Here is a 22,456-nt window from a genome sequence, read left to right on the forward strand (position 1 = left end):
ATCTACTAACGAAACTAATGACTAAATTTACTTCACAACGATACCTATTAAGGCATCATATTTCGACTTGAAAACACTTTGTATTGCTACATACTACAACCTTGTCTTGTATAAGAGTATCTACAGATTCATTTACACTAACTAGAAGCAATAAAATTGCTCTTAATTTTAAATATGGCAAAATAAACTTGCCTTGTAATCGCTGTCAGCTGATACCCAAACCAAAACACTGATCACTTTGTCTGAATTTCATAATACATAGCAATATGAGAATGCATAGGATACAGTGAAGCACAAGTTTTTAAGACATGGAAAAGATGCATTTTCGTTATGTTTATATTTTATAATACGATACTAATAGTAAATATTACGTATATGGCACTAGATCCGGAGGCAAAAGCCCTCAAATTGATATTTTGCACTGATATATCCAGAAGTTCGATATACCAGTCTGTTATCTCAAGTTCGATATACCAGTCTGTTATCTCAGTGCGCTACTGTACACACATTACATTTACTTGTCCTGAATAACTACAAAAATGGAAGGATACAGATTAAGAAGCACACAGAACTAACTGGTAATAAGTAACCCACAAGTTCTCATGGCTAACAAATTCAAGCACTTGTGTGAATTCCTTTCAAAAAAATCAGGTTTGTACCTATATTTGTGAAATTCCAGTAGTATCTGGTAGCGTTCATGTAGTACATATATGGAGCATGCTAATGAGGTCAAAAAGTAATGTGGACATAAAAGCTCCTTAAAATCAAATTCCTCGCATCCCATTTGCCTTGCATTAGATTGTTTCAATTATTAATGGTAAAACATTTTAAAACCACTCCAAAATTATGAATGTTCTTTTTCAATGCACTTGGATAAACAAACCATACAGTAATAACTACCACTGAAAATGTTTTTGCTGTCAGCATTACAAATTTACCACTAATGCAGTTCTCTTATCTATAAATTTCAGATAACCATTCTTCAATTATTCATTATTAATAATATCAATATATTAACCCTCTTACGCCGAAGCGGTAAAAAAAATTGTCTCCCGTGTGCCGGAGGTGTTTCATAGTGAGCGTGGAAGCGGAAAAAATATTTTTTTCAAAAAATCACAACGTGTTTAGTTTTCAAGATTAAGAGTTCATTTTTGGCTCCTTTTTTTGTCATTGGCTGAAGTTTAGTATGCAACCATCAAAAATGAAAAAAATTATCATTATCATATATAAATAATGCGATATATGATAGCGCAAAAACGAAATTTCATATATAATTGTATTCAAATCGCACTGTGCGCAAAACGGTTTAAGGTAACAAGTTACTTTTTTCGTTGTAATGTACACTAAATTGCAATCATTTTGGTATATAACACATTGTAAAATGATAAAAGCAACACAGAGAAAATATTATCACAAAATAATGCATGAATTCGTAACGCGCGGATGTAAACAAATATTTTTTTCAAAAATTCACCATAAATCTAAATATTGTCCTAGAGACTTCCAATTTCTTTCAAAATGAAGAAAAATGGCTGAATATTACTATACTGTAAGAGTATTAGCTTACAATTGCAGTTTTTGACCATATCTGACGAGTTAAAGTATGCAATTATTTCGGAAATAAGAAAAGCTACAACCTTCAAATATTTTTTGTTTTATTCTACATGAAATTGCGCACATTTTCATATATAAAACTCTATGAAATGCCTAATATGAAACGGAGCAAATATTCCGAGAATGGTATGTACGCATTTCGGAGATTTGTGGCGGAGAATCCGCGCGCGGAGGGAAGGAAAGATTTTTTTTTAAATTCACCATAAATCTAAATATTTTGCTAGAGACTTCGAATTTGTTTCAAGATGAAGATAAATGACTGAATATTACTAGACTGTAAGAGTTTTAGCTTACAATTGCGTTTTTCGACCATTTCGGTAGAGTCAAAGTTGACCGAACGTGGTTTTTTTCTATTTATCGTGATTTATATGCAAATATTTCAAAAATGAGAAAAGCTACAACCTTCAATTATTTTTTGTTGTATTCTACATAAAATTGCGCACATTTTCATATATAAAAATTTATGTAACGGCTAATTTAAAATGGTGCAAACATTACCACAATCGCACGTATGATTTTTTTGGAAGAGTTACCGCGCGGACGTAAAGAAAATGTTATTTTTTTTCATAAATTCACCATAAATCAAAATATTGTGCTAGAGACTTCCAATTTGTTGCAAAATGAAGGTAAATGCTTGAATATTACTAAAATATAAGCGTTTTAGCTTACAATTGCGTTTTTCAACCATTTTGGTAGAGTCAAAGTTGACCAAAGGTTGAAATTTTGTCAATTATCGTTTTTTATATGAAAATATCTCAAAACTGATAAAAGCTACAACCATGGGTTGTATTGTGCATGAAATTGCGCACCTTTCCATATATAAAACTTTATATAACGGCTAATTTTAAAATGGTGCAAACATTACCACAATCGCATGTATGATTTTTTTCGGAAGTTATCGCGCGGACGTAAGGAAAAAGTTTTTTCATAAATTCACCATAAATCAAAATATTGTGCTAGAGACTTCCAATTAGTTGCAAAATTAAGGCAAATGATTGAATATTACTAAAATATAAGAGTTTTAGCTTACAATTGCGTTTTTCGACCATTTCGGTGGAGTCAAAGTTGACCGAAGGTTGAAATTTTGGCAATTATCGTTATTTATATAAAAATATCTCAAAACTGATAAAAGCTACAATCATGAGTATTTCATTGTTGTATTCTACATAAAAATGCGCACATTTTCATATATAATACTTCATGTAATGGCTAATTTACAATGGTACAAAAATTATGTCAAAGTGACGAAACAATTTCCGAGATGTGTCACAGATACTTTTTAGTGCGGCAAGAAAGAAATTCACGCTTGCGCGACTGCGTAACGATTGTAAACAAAACAACACCTTGATCCGTGAACTCCCAGCATCCCCCAAGGTGTGTGATTCAAAAGTTTTAGGCTGGTAGGCCTATAAGTATTTTTCCGCGAATTTAAAAAAAAAAAAGTTTGTAAGTCGATGTAAAATACGTCCAGTCAGCACACGGGAGACAAAAAATGTCGACGTAAAATACGTCCAGTTGGCGTAAGAGGGTTAAGTGAAATTTGACTTGGCTTCTGATAGTGACTGAGCACAATCAAACCTGTGCATGCAGAAGAATGAATCAAATACTATCTAACTATACATATGAATTTATCCAGTCCCCCTTGACCACCTTCTCTGCCATGGTACATCTCTTAACCCTCCCTCGTAAATTGCTATTCATGCATCTTGTGATTAATACAGTACACAGTACTGAACAAGCAAGAATATGATAAAATAAAAAATAGAATTTTGGCCAATGGCCAAGCATTGGAAAGTCAGAAGGTACAGTAAAAGGGATAAAAGCTGAAGCTATGGGCATAATAGATGCTGCAAAGATATTGAAAAAAACAAATTTTTTTTATCAATTTGTATTTTTCATAACTAACAAACCTGAGGTCTTAATATTAAGACAAATCTTCTAGCACCAGCTGGAAACCAGTAAAATTAAAGAAAATTGTATTCGCATCTGTGCTTGATCACAAGTTCTGTGGGATCTTCCACAATGCTTTGGCATCTCATGAATGTGTCAGTTACTCTTCCAATCCAGTTTAACTGTCAAGAAGGGTGATTAGAGGTGGGGATTTTATATGTTAAGACCTCAGGTTTGTCAGTTATGAAAAATAAATATTGATTAAAAAATCTGTTATTTGTTCATATACAAAACAAATCTTTGGTCTTATTATTAGGATAGACTTACTCTATTTCCATGTATAAGACAACCTTTACATAAGACGAGATAAAAAATAATGGCAAATTTTCATAAATTTATCTCATATCTGTATAATCAAGATCTTCATTGTCATTAGTTGTTAGAAGAGATATAATTCAGAGATACCTTTTCTTGTAAATTAATGAAGTTTGGTTGAAAACGTACACACATTACTTCGTTTTGTTCAGCCTCGACTATAACCTGCAGCTTTAATTTACTAGTATTCTTTCTTGAGATCTCCATTGCATGATGGATGAACAAAAATGTATTTTACTTTTATTATGGAAGCCACCATTGCGAATCGCTGGGTTTAACTACTTGACATTTTTAACGGAGCTCTTGATAAACGCTCGATAGTTATGGTAAATAATGTCAGCAATCATCTGTTTCTTAATTCAGTTATGTCAATACAGGTTTACAATCGCTTTATCCAGAATTCTAAACATTGGAATATTTTAGTGGAGAATGGAGGAGTATCATTAGCATTATGGTTGGAGAGAGAGAGAGAGAGAGAGAGAGAGAGAGAGAGAGAGAGAGAGAGAGAGAGAGAGAGAGAGAGAGAGAGAGAGAATAATGATAATTTTAATAAAACTTGTTTTACTGTATCTAATCATATTACATGAACAGTGTCCCCCTGTATTCACGTTCTCCTGATTCGCGCAGTCACGAATTTGTGGATTTCTCTCTGGACCATATCTACACATTATTCTAAGGAAATTCGCCTATTCGCTGTATTTTTCTATGAGAAATATCCAGAAATTCATGTTTTTTTATCAATTTCATCATAAAATGCACTTTTTGTGATTTCCTGAGTTTTACCTACCAAAATAGCCCATTTTCAGCTTTTCTATAGGGGTTCCAACTATTTGCGGATTGTAACTATTCGCGGGGGGCTTTGGTACACATCCCCCGCGAATATGGGGGACCACTGTATTATTGTATTACAATATATGAACAGAGCAATGATGCGCCATTTGTATTCTGGTTTACACCATTTGTATTCTGGTTTTGTTTACAGTCTTAAAATAATCAGCTGATCGCATTTTACTGATGTCATCACTGTCTTCAGTTGCCGAATGGAACTTCATTCAGAGATACATTCCTATTGCAAATTATCAAAGCTGGGTTTAACAAAACCGATTCTATACTGGTTTTTTCGTATATATGTTGCCTAAAATTGAAACCCTTGTTTTGTTTACGTTTCATCGTCATTCTCAAACAACTGCTAATAACAATACAATAATGAACAATAATTATCATACATAATTATCATTCATATGAACCGAATTGTTACAAAGCTTTGCATGCCGCCTCACTTGATGTCTGCTGCAATTTTATTATAAAAGCACAGGGAATGTGAACATAGAAAGTGTCATAAAATTATTTTAAAAATGCCATTGGTAGTACCTAAGATAATTTGTATGATAGCAATGACAAAGCCGAAGTCGATTTACCAGAACAAGACTGGAATCCCTATGATGGTGGCATATGTGATTAATCTTGTGATATGTGTGAAAAACTTTAAATGAAAAATGAATATTATGTTATCCTAAATGTCTTTACTACCGTAAGTGCACTATCATTGAAATTTCTGAAAGGTTACCGTAAGATAAAGGTTGCTGTGAGCACAACCATAACTCGATGTTTACATTTTCTCAGCTGGGATTGCATAGATAAAAGCTGGTTTCATTGATATAGAATTATTTCTCAAATAGACTACTTTTTATAAAGATATGCTAATAATATATAAAGTAAAAATGGTTTTATTACCTTTACGTATTATCAGTTTACTTTATAATGTAAAAATGGTTTTATTACCTTTACGTATTATCAGTTTACTTCATAATGTGAATCTTTATGTTAATGTTGGTGGTTATCACATTGAGGCCTAGGCTAGCCTACCGATAAACATCTTAGAATTCTAGGTTTGATTTTTAGAATTGTAGTATAAAACAACAACCAATTTTTGGGGTGAATTTTAGGATTTAAAGGTTGTTTTATACTTGGAAATATATGGCAAGTATTATTAACCAACTGGGAGTTTGCCACCTTTAGTCAACTTCTGAGTAAAAAAAATTCCAAGACAACTGACCTCAACCTCCGAACCTAAGATATACGAGTGTCTTTATGTTCATATTTCTGGGTGTTTCATACAAAGTCATAGATAATTGCATTTTCCAAAGATGGAGAGCTGGCTGTTCCCATAATATCCAACGTACCCTCTATGTGGGTTTATCATTCCTCTTTCTCCTTGCTACAGAGAAGAATGTGTTACTACTGATAAGTGTCTTACATTATTAATCATTCTAACTGCATGGCTGTCTCACTCACCTTTATCTAGTCTGTTCCAGCTTATGATGGTAGGTATTCTTCTGTTTACCAGCCGTAGGTAAAGAAGCAGATAGAAAACACAGAAACAAAAAGAGACTAGTCATCTCATTCACTCTACACTTTCATACCACCAGGGGTACTGGATGAGCTACATAACTTGTTGAGCAGCCACCACCAGACCCAAAGAAAAGCTCAGACCTCTGATGTCATGTGCTATTGCTCTCATGACATTATCTGACCTTTCTGATTCTGTCAAATATGCATTTTCCCTTCACCAAAACGATATTGTATTCTTGGACACTTCTTTCTTGACCTGGCCTGCGCTAACAAGAAGCCTTCGACATCTAGGTCTGAGATGTCTAGTTCTTTTTAAATAAGCACACAGCACTCACAGGACATAATAAAATTTCTTCAGGGTCATTATACAGTCTCCCAAAGGTATAGAAAAGGAGATAATATGTCATCAACAACTAATGGATTCTGTCTTAGCCAAAAACTGGTATAAATTCAAAGAATAGTGACTTCCAACCTCTGGAATGTTTCACTTCATCTGATAAACCATGCAGTTCCCCTACCCTTTTGGTAGATGCTAGAGCTCGCAAGAAGACTGTGTATTAGAGTCAAGTTCCTATCCGTGGCTTGTCATACTGGTTCATAGGGAGCCTTAGTAAGGCTTAACAATACCATGGTTAAATACCAGTTGGGAGACTTTAGTTATCAAGGAGAACAGGACTGCTAAAAATTCTTCATTAACATAGATATTTCCCATTAAGATGAAATATCTACATCTTTCAACTGTAGGAGAGCTAGTGCAGCTCTATACCCATTTATGGTAGACACAGAAAGGTGTTTTACTGTTTTAAGGTGCATATATTTACTGTTTTAAGGTGCATATATAAAAAAAAAATCACCTATTTGTTGAATAGAAGCTCCAAGTGGAGAAATACTCTGTCTACAACACCAATCACAGCAGACAGACCACTTACCCTGGTACACACATGATGACTTTCTGATATATCCTGCTATCTGCGACACTGCTTTTCAAGAAAAGGCTCTCGCTCGCAGGAGATACTTGACAGTCCCCCATGAAGAGATAGGGACTGATCTGATCGGTGGTTACCTCTCCACGTGGAGTTGACATAGTAGGTTGTACCACTGAGGTAGTTCTCTCGGAACTTCTACTAGCTTGGATAATAGATCCAGAAACCATTCTACCTTTGCTCACAGGGAGCCACCAGGGTCATCTTGTGATTCTGTAACCTCATCAACTTGTTCAGGACCTGACAGATCAGACAAAATGAAGGAAAAGCATATATGTCCAGGTTGTCCCACGGATGTTGTAGAACATCCTCTGCTGCCGATTCCGTGTCCAGGACTACTGAACAATACGTATATCTTTAGTTTCTTGTATCTTGTTGAACGGATCTATCACCGGCCTTTCCCACAAGAAAAACATTCTGTCCGCCACTTCCTGATGTAATGGCCACTCTGTTCCCATAGTCCGGTCCCGGCGGCTCAACTTGTCTGCTATTACATTCCTTTTCCCCCAGAATATACCTGGCCTTGATGTCTATTTAAGTTCTCTGCACTGATGGCATAATCTCCGTTTGGTGTGAACAAGCAAGATTTTCACAACTCAAAAACAAGTTTAAAAAAAAAAAAACTTAATTGTTCAGGGGTTTACTGCTCTTCTCCCATCCCTGCACTTGTTCTTTTCAGACCTTAAGAGCACAAAAAATAAGGACAGCTTCGGAGAGCTGGGATAAAGTCACCGCCATACTACCGTATATACTCGCATATCGTGTGACGTTTGAAGACCTAATTTTAAGTGGTCGCATCATATACATGATATATAAAATTAGTGTATGTAATATTCACATACTAGTATCGTATGATAAAATACAAACATAATGAATATGCATCTTTTCCATGGATTTTTTAAAAAATTATGCTTTACTTCACTGCATCCAATAATATTGTATGTATTTTCATATTACTATTGTCTAATAAAATACAAACATAACAATCAATGTTTTGGTTTGGAAATCAACTGAGGATGATTGCAAGGTAAGTTTATTTTGCTGTGTTGAACTCATATCAGTGATTTTCTTGCTTCTAGTTGGTGTAAATGAATCTCAAGATATTCTATTGATATGGGACAAGGTTATATTATGTTATACAAAGTGTTTTCAAGTCAAACTATCACTTGAATATGTACTGTTGTAAGTGAAATTTGGTTATTTTTTTCATTAGTAGATGGCACTGAGGGAATGTTTATTGCGTACAAAAAATCAACAGATTGTATTTGATATTTTCACTTGATTTTATCAGAAAACCACGAGCTTTACATATTTATCTTTTAGCAGAGTGAAAACAGTAAAATGCGTTCTTTCATGCCAAATAGTTTTGATTAAAAAACATTTCTTTCAAATTTTGTTTATGGTCGAGTTTGATGGTGCTATACTAAAATTTCTGAAAGTTTCATCCATGTTGCGGATGCATGAAAATAGTCGTTAGCAGATGGACATTCTTTCCTCAGCTTCAGCTACAACTAGCAACTTAAATTTAGCAGTATATGCCCTTGCTGATCTTTTCTCCATAGCAAATGAGAATATAGTAACATAATATCAGTACAATTCTACTTAACGTCATTTGTAGAATAACTACGGTCATTTTTTACTATTGTACGATGGTTGTAGTGCAAGCAAACTGCTGTTGTTATTGGATTCTGTTGTTCATAACAAATCGGCTGTTTCTGTTGTCTGCATTTACACAACAAGTATTACATTACTAACGATACTTTTAGCATTCTCTTTTACATGTTTTAACTTAACTAGAAGGGAAAGATAAAGAGATGGAGGAAAAGGGGTTAGCCTAACTAGAAAATGGAATAGATGAAGAGGAGGAAAAGAGGTTAGCCTATTGTAATTTGATCTAAAAAATTGAACTCGCATGGTACATGAGATACATCATCCAATAATTTTTTAAAGGTGAAAATTTGGGGGTCGCCATGATATGCGAGATCGCATGTTACACAAGTATAATTATATGGTAATTAATGAAAAGATTTTATTCAGCTAAGGAAATCTAGTGCAACTGCATTCATTCTACATTGACTAAAGCATCTTAGGATAACTGCCTCAAGGATTTACATTCACTCAACAAAATCCAGTAATCAACTTACCTGGTATAAAAATATGAAGAAAATAACATCATCTCTCAAGCAACCTAATCTGTACATGGTAGGCATCTTGATGACAAATGCAAATATGTCATCAATGAATGTGTTGAGGGCTTTGTAGGTGAGCATTCTCCATGGCAGATGAGCTACTGATTTCAGTTTGTAATTAATGAAAAGCTGTGGTGTCATCATAATGAAGCCTGAAAGATTGCAGAGGAGTTAACCATAGCCCTCATAATTTTTTAAAAATAATACTCTACTGTATTTTAACCACTAAACCTTGTAAATCTAGATTTTTAAGTACATAGAAATTTACAATTTCCAAACTTGACAACAAATTATTTGAACCAAGGACATAAACAAACCAAAACAATAGTTATACACCAAAGTAAAACCACTTAAATACTGAATATACTTATTAATTTCTTCACATCCAGTAAATATTAAGTTGATGGTGGTGTAAATTTAACAGTATAATTTAAAGTTCATGTAATTATGTAAGATAAGTACTTTTGCAAAGAAAAATTGTACTGTGCTGCATAATTTTCTTAGTTACTATATACTGTTTCAACAAAATCCTGCCCATAAGAATATATAACCCTTTATTAAAATAAGTATTTCTGACATAGGGCAAGCATTAAAAATATGACTTTTGTGATAAAGTTTTATACATACTATACATACCAATTAATTACATAGCTATAGCTTCAACTCGCACAGCAACCAGGAGTAGACACCCTCAGTCTGTTTATGCCTTATGTCCATGAGATGGGAGAAGGGGGGCCTCCAATTATGTAATTAGTTCTTGGCATGTATACTATATAAAACTTTATCATAAAAATGTAATTTTTATATAAGTAACTTATTAAGTACAGTGGTGCCTCAGGTTACGAAATTAATCTAGTCCGAAGCGGCCTACGTAACCTTTTTTTTTCGTATCTAGAACTACGTTTTACATGTAAATTGTCTAATTCATTCTAAGCCCTACAAAAGCACCACAGTAAATTTTATAATAAAGCTAAATTGACCAATTAACAATGAAATACAACAATTTGGACCATTCAATACCTAACATAACCATGACTGTACCTGTAAATAAAGTGTATTAGTGTACAGGGTATAAGAAATACTGTACGTACATGTATGTACGTATGTAGTAAAATGTGGAACCTTACCTTTCGAGTGAGGCGATGTCCGAAAGTGGCGACAGAGGAGGAGGACAAATGGCAGAAAACATGAACGCTTAACTTTACGAAACATTTAAAAATGGCAGAAAACATCAACAATAAACTTTACGAAACACATTAACAAATAGCAGAAAACATTAACACTTCTTGATTATCTCCATCTTTGTCTCCATAGAAAGCATCCTCTTCTTTCCATGAACTTCAGCAACATTCTTGGGACCCATGGCTAATAACATAAGTAATTACGTTCACACACAACACGATAAAGAAACTTACAGTACAACGAAAGCGAAATCACTAACACAAATTTACGTTAACAAACAAAATGTGTGTGAACGAACAAATTCCAGGTGTTTACGATAACACTGCTGCAAAAAATGGTCAAGAAATGCCTTTACATTGAGGCATGATGGGACAGATGCTGACCAATAGGAGAGCAGGATCTTACGGCGGTGACTAGCGTCAGGAAACAATGGGAGAGCGGGAGGATGGTGGCGAGTCTAATGAGTTGGCGGTGCACGAGTTTTAAAATTGTTCTCGGCGGCCCGCGTGAATCTCGGACTTTACCCTTTCACAACCTGAATTATTTTCGTACACATAAGCAAAAAAATCTTCGTCTTTGCTTTCGTAATCTGGATTTTTTGTACGTAGGGACTTTCGTATGTAGAATTTCCACTGTAATTACATAGCTGAATCCCACATTGATAGGAGGTGGGATACATGGACATATTCTATTCCAAAATATTAATTCATGTAATGAATTTGAAATAGAAAAGTTGCCAGTATTGAATAGAAAACTAAAGCAATTATGATATTCAATGTAAAGTATATAAAAACATTTTAAAAAATGGAAAAATTGTAGAAAAGTTACATTTTATAGAAAAAAAAAAAGTTTTGCATAGACTTACGCAGTAATTACATAGCTATATTTTTCCAACGAACAGCAGCCTAAATTCAAATTTTGCGGGTAGCACTCCAATTGTTCAATGTAGGTATACAGCAATAGTATTAGGAACGACTTAGCTAATCACCTCATCTGTTTTGGGTATAATGTCCATCAGAGGGGAGGAGGGAGGAGTCTGACATATAATTAATGGGTAAGTACGCAGTCACCGGTTATTGGTGGGGGTTCTGTTCTGACAGCTTGATGATAAGTAAAAATCGCTAATAACAGCGCCTAAGGCCAGTAAGCAAATCATAAATGGAAATTTTTTGCCTAAAGGGATGGTGTAACATTCGAGATTTACTTTTATGTAGGTAACTATTTACCGGCGGGTTGTAAAGAAGCCTATGCCTGGTGAACAAATCATGAATGTAAAAGTATCTGGCCTAACTGAATGGTGCTACATTCAAGAACTACTTTTAAGGCAATCATTAAACTAAAAGTATGGTGTAACATCCAAGAATTGTTTTTAAGACAAAGCTATTCCTTGTGACTGCAAGTAGCTGGCTTGATGACAATCTGAATTAAAATAATACTAAATAAACAAAGGACATGACTCATCATGCTTGAAATAAGAATGAGGTGATTAGCTAGATGCTTAGTCGTGCAAGGCAGAAATAAGAATGAGGTGATTAGCTAAGTCGTTCCTAATATTGTTGTTAGGGGGTGACACTGTATACCTATACAGGCAGTCACAAGTTACGAGGGGTTCGGCTTACGATGTTCCGAGTTTAAGGCGCTTTTCAATTATATTCATCAGAAATTATTTCCAGGGTTACGACGCCTACAATGCTCCCCTGGCAGGAGAAATATGACACCAAAAATGCACAATAATCAATATTTGAAGCTTTTTTTGATGAAAAATTCAATAAGAATGCAGTTTACATAATTTTCAATGCACCCAAAGCATTAAACGTTTTCTTAGGATTTTTGATGATGTTCTGGCTTCCGAGATTTTTGGGTTACAACGCGTCTCCAGAATGGAACCCCCGTAGTAACCCGGGGACTGCCTGTACTAATAAATCAAAGAGCTACCTGCAAAATTTGAATTTAGGTTGCCACACGTTGGAAAACTATAGCTATGTAGTAACTGGGTAAGTCAATTATACAAAAATATACAATTTCTACACAGAAAAAACACAGAAAATGCAAGGTAGCACTGGTCTGAGGACAAACATAGTGGCCATACACTGAGGACACTTACAGACTTTAAGAGGTCTACCTGCTCGTGTAATAGTTACTAATGAATCCTCCTCTCATTCAAGAGGGCTGGTAGAGTTTGAATTTTCTCTTAACTACAAATGCAAGCTATTTCAAGTAATAGGTTTGTTGTGAAATGGATCAGTTTTTTCTTAATTAACACAGCTGATTTCAGTATTCAAACCTAAAATCTTGGTACAATATTTCTTTTCAAGAACTTTATTCTTTCCCAAAACAAATAGGTTTTGGCCTCAGAATATGCTGTTAAAATAAAAATTATTTTAGTACTAATCAACTTCCTGACAGAAATCCTATTAACTTTTATGAACCCTTAAACGCCGAAGCGGTAAAAAAAAAAAGTCTCCCGTGTGCCGGAGACGTTTCAGAGTAAGCGCGGAAGCGGAAAAAATATTTTTTTAAAAAAATCATAGCGCGCTTAGTTTTGAAGATTAAGAGTTCATTTTTGGCTCCTTTTTTTGTCATTGCCTGAAGTTTAGTATGCAACCATCAGAAATGAAAAAAATGATCATTATCATATATAAATAATGCGATATATGATAGCGCAAAAACGAAATTTCATATATAATTGTATTCAAATCGCGCTGTGCTCAAAACGGTTAAAGGTAACAAGTTACTTTTTTTTTCTTTGTAATGTACACTAAATTGCGATCATTTTGGTATATAACAAATTGTAAAACGATAAAAGCAACACAGAGAAAATATTATCACAAAATAATGCATGAATTCGTAACGCGCGGACGTAAACAAATATTTTTTTCAAAAATTCACCATAAATCTAAATATTGTCCTAGAGACTTCCAATTTCTTTCAAAATGAAGACAAATGATTGAATATTACTATACTGTAAGAATATTAGCTTACAAATGCAGTTTTTGACCATATCTGACGAGTTAAAGTTGACCGAATGTCGAATTTTTTTATATATATTTTTTTATATGCAATTATTTCAGAAATAAGAAAAACTACAACTTTTAAATATTTCTTGTTTTATTCTACATGAAATTGCGCACATTTTCATATATAAAACTCTATGAAATGCCTAATATGAAACGGAGCAAATATTCTGAGAATGGGACGTACGCATTTCGGAGATTTGTGGCGGAGAATCCGCGCGCGGAGGGAAGGAAAGTTTTTTTTTTAAATTCACCAAAAATTTAAATATTGTGCTAGAGACTTCGAATTTGTTTCACGATGAAGATAAATGACTGAATATTACTAGACTGTAAGAGTTTTATCTTACAATTGCGTTTTTCGACCATTTCGGTAGAGTCAAATTTGACCGAACGTGGTTTTTTTCTATTTATCGTGATTTATATGCAAATATTTCAAAAATAAGAAAAGCTACAACCTTCAACTATTTTTTGTTGTATTATACATGAAATTGCACACATTTTCATATATAAAACGTTATGTAACGGCTAATTTAAAATGGTGCAAACATTACCACAATCGCACGTATGATTTTTTCGGAAGAGTTACCGCACGGACGTAAAGAAAATGTTATTTTTTTCATAAATTCACCATAAATCGAAATATTGTGCTAGAGCCTTCCAATTTGTTGCAAAATGAAGGTAAATGCTTGAATATTACTAGAATATAAGCGTTTTAGCTTACAATTGCGTTTTTCGACCATTTCGGTAGTCAAAATTGACCGAAGGTTGAAAATTTGTCACTTATCATTTTTTATGTGAAAATATTTCAAAATTGATAAAAGCTACAACCATGGGTTGTTTTTAGTTATATTGTGCATAAAATTGCGCACATTTTCATATATAAAACTTTATGTAACGGCTAATTTAAAATGGTGTAAACATTACCACAATCGCATGTATGATTATTTTCGGAAGAGTTACTGCGCGGACGTAAGGAAAAAGTTTTTTCATAAATTCACCATAAATCAAAATATTGTGCTAGAGACTTCCAATTAGTTGCAAAATTAAGTTAAATGATTGAATACACTAAAAATATAAGAGTTTTAGCTTACAATTGCGTTTTTTTACCATTTCGGTAGAGTTAAAGTTGACTGAAGGTTGAAATTTTGGCACTTATCGTTATTTATATGAAAATATTTCAAAACTGATAAAAGCTACAATCATGAGTATTTTTTTGTTGTATTCTACATAAAAATGCGCACATTTTCATATATAATACTCCATGTAACGGTTAATTTAAAATGGTAAAAAAATTATGTCAAAGTGACGAAATAATTTCCGAGATGTGTCAGATACTTTTTAGTGCGGCAAGAAAGAAATTCGCGCTTGCGCACCTGCGTAACGATTGTAAACAAAACAACACCTTGATCCGTGAACTCCCAGCATCCCCCAAGGCGCGTGATTCAAGAGTTTTCGGCTGGTAGGCCTAAAAGTATTTTTCCGCAAATTTTTTAAAAAACTTTTGTATGTCGACGTAAAATACGTCCAGTCGGCACCCGAGACACAAAAAATGTCGACGTAAAATACGTCCAGTCGGCGTTTAAGGGTTAATTACCCAATATCCAAGGCCAAACAGCAATCATACATCTGATGCCCTCCCACATCAAGATATACACAATTAAAGAACTTGCTTATTGAAAATATGAAAGAGGAGTTGAAAATGTTTACCACCTAACAAAGAACTATTGCAAAATATTTAGATCTTCAGTACTTTCAAACCCAATATACAAAATACAGAAATGGTACAGGTTCAAACACTATTGTTAATTGGCCATTAGGCAAGCACACAAATTCAGAACTCTGACAAACTACTTACCAAATGTTAATAAGAATCCATACAACATTGACAGTACAAAAGAGTACCATCCTTTGTGTTCTTGATAGAAGAGGGAGTAAACACAATAACCCCCTAATAAGGGAAACAAGGCTATTGATAAGTAGCGGAAGGCCAGTTCATCATACTGTCTTGTATGACTTTGTATGTAAGTGCCCTTATCTGTGAATTTCAGCAAAGGAATGCCAAAAATTCTCTTCTCTCTGTTAATCGACACATCAGTAACCTACAGAATAAAATAAAACAATTGTAAATTAGTATGCAACCCTATTATGGTCATACTTTAAAAAAAATTTTATGATCACTTCCAGGTCTTGAAAAATAAATATATGTAATACAATTTACTGTATAAAAATATCACAATTTTTGAATGTATTTTTCTCTAACTATACAAACATGAGGTCCTTTACATTAGGAATTACTTTCAGCGCAGGCTGGAATACAGCCGTTAAATTCTTAAACAAGGTGGTTAGGCAGTATCTACCGTCTGGTAGACGGATAGGCCCGCCTACCCGGATGTAAATACTCCACTTTGCCTTTCGGCCCAGGTTTCAGATTGAGGGGTGGCATGAGGTGTGCATAAATTTAAAGGACCTCAGGTTTGTATAGTTAGGAAAAATAAAATTTACTTAAAAAAAATTGTGATATGTTCCTACACAATATACAAACCCTCAGTCCTTTACATTAGGAAGACTCACAGATTGGTGGGAGGAATGTCAGTGAGCTCGCCCTGCCTTTGACAACTTGATCCGGAGTATAGGAACTGCATGATCAAGAGTCAGACCTCTGGGCCTTTTCAAAATGAGTGAGGAATTGTGACTCATCCAAAAACAGGCTGGGAAGAATATTTAGAGTCAGAAGCATTAATGCAAAGTTCTGGGAAGAGTGCATTACTGCCAGTCTCCTTCCTCCCCTTGCTAGAAGGAGCAGTATTGCTTCTTTGATTCTGATAAGAAAAATAGAAAGGAAACTCGATGTGCAAGCTTACAGCATCAATCACCAGACCAGCAATATAAGTTCGAGTCCTATCCTCAACCTGAAGGAAAAGGAGTAGAAGGATGAGGAGGGGAAGGTGGAGAGGCCAGTCACTCTCGCATCCTTCTTACCTCTAAAACTGCACACCACAGGCGAGATGTAACTTGTCCTCTTGATGGAGCTGGGTAAGCAAACAACTTGTGAGTATCCACCACCGGTCCAAGGAAAAGGTGTTCCGAGGACCTGTGGGCAGACCCGAAGGTAGAAGGATAAGTGGTCAAAATGAGACTTCATCTATCTTCCGGTCTGACATATTCTATGGAGTGATGAAAAGTACCCAGCCACTTGCACTGCTTTCTCTCTGAGAGAGTGAACAGTGGACGTATCCAACTGCAGGAAATTTCCTCACGATCTCAAAAGACTCAGAGGAAGACATGTCGTTAAGACACTTCTGCATTGGAAGTCGGCAATGGAAAAAGGTATCAATACTTAATGAAGGGTGTCAATCCTTCTTAGGTACAGCAACACACTAATAGGACAAAGTAATGACTGATCTGGATCAACTAATACAAAGTCCAAAGGGCAGGAGATCATGAAGGTTTCAGACTCTGTCAACAGTTGCAGAATGATTGCGCATCCGTGATGTAGTCACGAAATAACACTTGCCTTCTGAAGGGTGATGTTGAGAAGGAACCATACAAATCGTCTATCTTGTTTGCCAACAATGTTGAGAGATGAGATGATGATTCTCGTGAGGCATGTCCACATTAGACAAGAGTCAAATGCCTTTTAGAGACCCTGGTCCCTGTGATGGCAAGACTGAAGTTTCTCATCAGTAGTTGAATTTCAACCAAGGAGAAACAATACTAATTAGTGAATGACTCAGGTGGATGTGGACCTGTCTTCACAGTTGAATCGGAGAGAAGTGAACTCTCACGATTCTGATCATAGAGAAAGTCCCATCGATGACACCAACCAGTGGAAGACGGCTCTAATCCCAGGTGTTTTACAGATCACTGAAAAAGTTATTCAGTTATTTCATTGCTACTCAGCGAGAAAGTCGAAGCTTGCAATGAAGGCGGCGAGTTTTTCAGTACAGGCGGCCCGCGGTCAACGGCGCAATCACTCAACAGCGAATCGGTTTTACGGCAGTCGTCAAAAATATTCCTTAAAAAAATAAGGCATTTTAAAGGTATCTTTACGGCATAATTTTCAGATAACAGCGCCGCTAGCGCCGTTGTCTAACGAGTTCATACATTTGTAGAAATGCCGTTCAGACCATAAAGGTTATGCAAATTATATTAACAAATTTTATGGAGAGTTATTACGTAGGTATTAGGGTAAAATATATGCCTCTGACGCTGTTCTATGCCGAAAATATCGAGTTACGTAAGTGCAAATTTAGCTATGGATGTGTCGATTTATAAATGTTCATGCTTTTGTTTAAAGTGTGTATGAAAATGTATTACGTGAAAGGTATTTTTATTTCTGTACAGAAATATGATACAAAGGCAGCTTTTGAAACTGCCCTTCACGTTATCAAATATGATGTTTTTTCATGTTCTTTCTTGTGAGCCGCCGCCTGCCGCTCTTCCGAAAATATAGATTTAAAAAAAAGTGCAAATTAGCGATCGATGTGTCGATTTTATAAATTTTTATGCTTTTATGTTTAAAATGTGTATGCAAATGTATTACGAATAGGGTATTTTTATTTCTGTGCAGAAATATGATAAAAAGGGAGCTTTTTGAAACAACTGCCCTTCAAGTTATCGACTACGATGTTTTTTCAAGTTCGTTCTTGTATGCCGCCGTCTGCCGCTCTTCCGAAAATATAGTTAAAAAGTGTGCAAATTTAGCGATCGATGTGTTGATTTTTTAAATGTTTATGCTTTTATGTTTAAAATGTATGAAAATATATTATTTAAAGGTATTTTCATTTTTGTACAGAAATAAGATACAATTGAGCCAGCCTTTGTAACTACGCTCCACGTTGTCAGGGGATGTTTTTTCATGTTCGTTCTTGTCCGCCAGTTCCGAAAAATGCATGTGTTATTTTATTAATTATGCATCTTTTCCATGAATCTTTTAAAAAGTTATACAGTAGACCCTTGACTCACGAACGCATTGACCCACGTACAACTCGATCCCCGACCAAAATTATAGGTAAAATTTCACCCTTGACCTACGAACTAACTTTGAGATACGAACAAAAAAAAAAAAAATGCGGAAATAAAAATTCTGTTTGGGTCATGAACTAATTTTGAGACATGAACATTTGAAAAATGCTGGAAATTTCTGGAAAATAACAATTCACTTTGTTTCACAAACTAATTTTTAGACACAAACATTTGAAAAATGCGCGAAATCGCCCAGCACACGTGAGAGCGTTTGAGTTGCCATGGGAACAGCCATCCTCCAGCCGCCCACGCACGGCGTCACCCACGCATCGCTCTTTGTCTCATCTCATTGTGTACAAGACGTTCGTCAATTCGCTTAGCATTTTTTGCGCTAAAACTTGTGATTTTCTTCATAATGGGCCCTAAGAAAGTGAAGAGTGGTGGTGAAAGTAAGAAAGTGAAGAGTGATGGTGAGAAGAGGGTGCAGAGGAAGATAACCATTGAAATAAAGAAAGAAATTATAGAAAAGTTTGAACGTGGTGTTCGCGTGACCGATATCGCAAGTGAGTACAAGATGGCCAAGTCGACAATTTCGACAATTTTGAAAAACAAGGATGCCATTAAAGAAGCAAATGTTGCGAAGGGAGTGACAGTACTAACCAAGATGAGATCGCAAACCCTCGAAGAGGCAGAAAAAATAATTTTGAAGTGTACATGAGAAACAGATGGCAGGTGATAGTGTAACGAGCCGATCATCTGCGAGAAAGCTCGGCAAGTGGTATCAGAGTTTGCTGAAGGAAACTCCTTCTACTAGTGCCACGCCAGATGATTTTGAGGCTAGTAAAGGGTGGTTTGATAACTTCAAGAAAAGAACTGGAATTCACTCTGTAATTAGGCATGGTGAGGCTGCTAGCGCAGACAAGGCTGCTGCTGAGGCATTCGTGACTGAGTTTGCCGACGTGGAGGCCGAAGGATACGTCGCTCAACAGATTTTCAATTGTGATGAAACGGGCCTCTTCTGGAAGAAGATGCCCAACAGGACATTTATCACCCAAGAAGAGAAGGCGCTCCCAGGCCACAAGCCAATGAAGGATAGGCTTACGCTTTTGTTATGCTCAAACGCAAGTGGCGACTTGAAACTAAAGCCGCTACTTGTCTACCATTCAAATAACCCGCGTGCCTTTAAGCAGCACAACGTAAATAAGGCCAGACTGCCTGTAATGTGGAGGGCCAATACAAAAGCATGGGTGACACGGAACTTGTTTATGGAGTGGATTGATGAAGTGTTTGCGCCGACCGTGAGTCAGTACCTAACAGAGAACAAGCTACCCCTGCGGTGCCTTCTGATCATGGATAATGCCCCGGCACACCCTTCGTACTTGGCTGACTGCAGTGAACATGACTTCATTCAGTTCAAGACGTTCCTTCCACCCAACACGACCTCTGTTCTCCAGCCCATGGACCAACAAATCATTAGCAATTTTAAGAAATTATATACGAAGGCGCTCTTCTCCAGATGCTTCCGTGTAACTGAAGAGACAAAATTAACCTTAAAAGAATTTTGGAAGAAGCACTTTAATGTTTTTCACTGCATAACCCTCATTGATAACGCATGGACTGAAGTTACGTACCGCACATTAAATTCTGCGTGGCGGAAACTTTGGCCCCAGTGCGTAACTGTCCGTGACTTTGAGGGCTTCGATGCAGAGATTGTGCAAGAAATTGTGTCCATGGGCAACAGTATGGGTCTACAAGTCAACGACGAAGATGTTGAAGAATTGGTCGCTGAACATTCAGAAGATTTGACTGCGGACGAACTTGTTCAACTCCACAAAGAGCAGCAGGAGCAACTTGCTCGGGAGCAATCAACTGACGAAGAGGAGGCTGGGGAGGAAGTTACAGATGTCAGCAGTGATGTGATAAAAGCCGCATTGGAAAAGTGGAATGATGTCCAGTGCTTCCTTGAATTGTATCATCCGGACAAAATTGTTACGAACAGGATCGTGAATATGCTCAATGAAAATTTAATGAGCCATTTCAGAAAAGTTATGCAAGGAAGGAAAAGGCAACAGACATTGGATAAGTTTGTGATTAAACGTTCACCAAAAAAACCTAGAAGAGTTGAATCTCCGGAACGAGATCTCCCCGACCTGGATGGGGGAGGGTCTCCTTCCGCACAATATACCTCCTCCCCACCCACCACCCTCCTCTTCTCTTGTCCGTCAAGCCAGAAGTCTCGCCAGTCATAGTAAGTGTTCACTTTACAAACGTTTTTATAGTGTTAGTTTACCATTTTAAATTATATTATTAGATATATTAAGGTTTTTTACACTGACTTTTACATTATCTGTGTAAAATAAGGCAAAATATACATAATATATATTGGTTCGTAGGGGTCGAGAACCAATTAATATTATTCCCATTAAACCTTATGGGGAAATTAGCTCCGAGTCACGAACAATTTGGAACACGACCAAGGTCTAGGAACGGATTGTGTTCGTGAGTCAAGGGTCTACTGTACATTATTTCACTGTATCCAAGAATATTGTATGTATTCTCATATTATTGTATTTTACAATACTACGGCAAATTTAAGCCAGTATTCCGCGTAGCGGCCAACGTTGTGGTTTGAAATCAGCTGACGAATACGAGTTCGTTTCACCATAACGCAATTCTGAGCGAATGCTCTTGCTTCTAGTTAGCATAAACGAATATCTATATACTTGACTTATATGAGACAAAGTTATTTTTCCTTATACAGCGTGTTTTTAGGTGGAAATATTCATTGAATATGTCTCGTTGTGAATGTGAACTACTTTTTTTTTTCGTTAACAGATTACATTGGCGGCATGTTTATTGCCTAAAAAATTACGTGATTCCGTTCGCAATAATCCTTTATATCATCGTAATACGAACTTTACGTTATTTATCTTATATCGGCTTGAAACCAACAGTAAAATGTGTTCTTTCAAGCACAGTAGTTTTGATTAAAATGATTTTATCCCAATTTTATCTACAGTTGTGTTTGATGGCAGACGTTTACTGCAGTTTTATCCTTGTTGCTGATGTACGATAATAGTCATTAGCAGCTTGAACAGTTTTCTCAGCTTCAGTTATAACTAGGTTTAAATTTAACAGTATATTTCCCGATTGATCTTTAATCTATATTGATCTCTGATCTATAGCGAATAAAGTTATTACATTAAGATATCTCAGTTCTATTCTATACATAACGCTATTTATAACAACTACGGTAATGTTGTACTGTAGTATGATGATTGAAATACAAGCCAAACAGATGTTATCCAGTTCGGTTGTACTTAGAAAAAAAAAGGCGTTTCTCGTTCGGTTGTTCATGGCTGTACACGTTCACGCAACGAGTATAACGTTAAAACCATACTTTCATCATTCTCTTTTGCTGTTATTGAACTTATGTAACTAGAAGATGGATAAAGTTAGGCCATTGTAATTTGATCTCTCATAAAATCGGACTATCGTAAAACTAATGATCCTAACCTGAACACTACAGCTACCTGTACACTGTATAAACTTTATTATATCTTTACATACTCTAGACACCCACATGTACTGTACAGTAAATTCTATAGTACTATACTGTATAAATATAATTTTACTTATTGCGCCGTTGTGGGATTACGGCGCCTTTGACTGGTCTAGAGTTTTGAAAGAAGGTGTGCGGTGGCCGTAGGCTTTAAAATCGCTCAGCGTTGAAAATTGCTTGGCGTTGGCAGCCAGGAACGGAACCCCTGCCGCTAACCGAGGGCCGCCTGTAATGAAAACACAGGGCTTGTATTGTACTGCCTGAAGAACCACTTCTTGTGGGTTGTATCAGGGAGAATTTTCTATTTACTCTGGACTATTCTTTTCTACA

General features: G+C 35.8%; 1 protein-coding gene across 1 annotated transcript in view; it reads right to left on the reverse strand.

Moving 5' to 3' along the window:
* Positions 1–22,456, reverse strand: part of LOC135210166 (putative lipid scramblase CLPTM1) — a 94,519-nt gene that overhangs the window by 11,270 nt on the left and 60,793 nt on the right. Inside the window, exons 8-9 of the mRNA XM_064242992.1 lie at positions 15,455–15,698; positions 9,359–9,555 (exon numbers count right to left, since the gene is read on the reverse strand). Of these exons, the coding sequence (XP_064099062.1) occupies positions 9,359–9,555; positions 15,455–15,698 (441 nt within the window). The remainder of the gene's footprint in view (positions 1–9,358; positions 9,556–15,454; positions 15,699–22,456) is intronic.

The sequence above is a fragment of the Macrobrachium nipponense genome, chromosome 39, assembly GCF_015104395.2.
Source record: "Macrobrachium nipponense isolate FS-2020 chromosome 39, ASM1510439v2, whole genome shotgun sequence".
NCBI lineage: Eukaryota > Metazoa > Arthropoda > Malacostraca > Decapoda > Palaemonidae > Macrobrachium > Macrobrachium nipponense.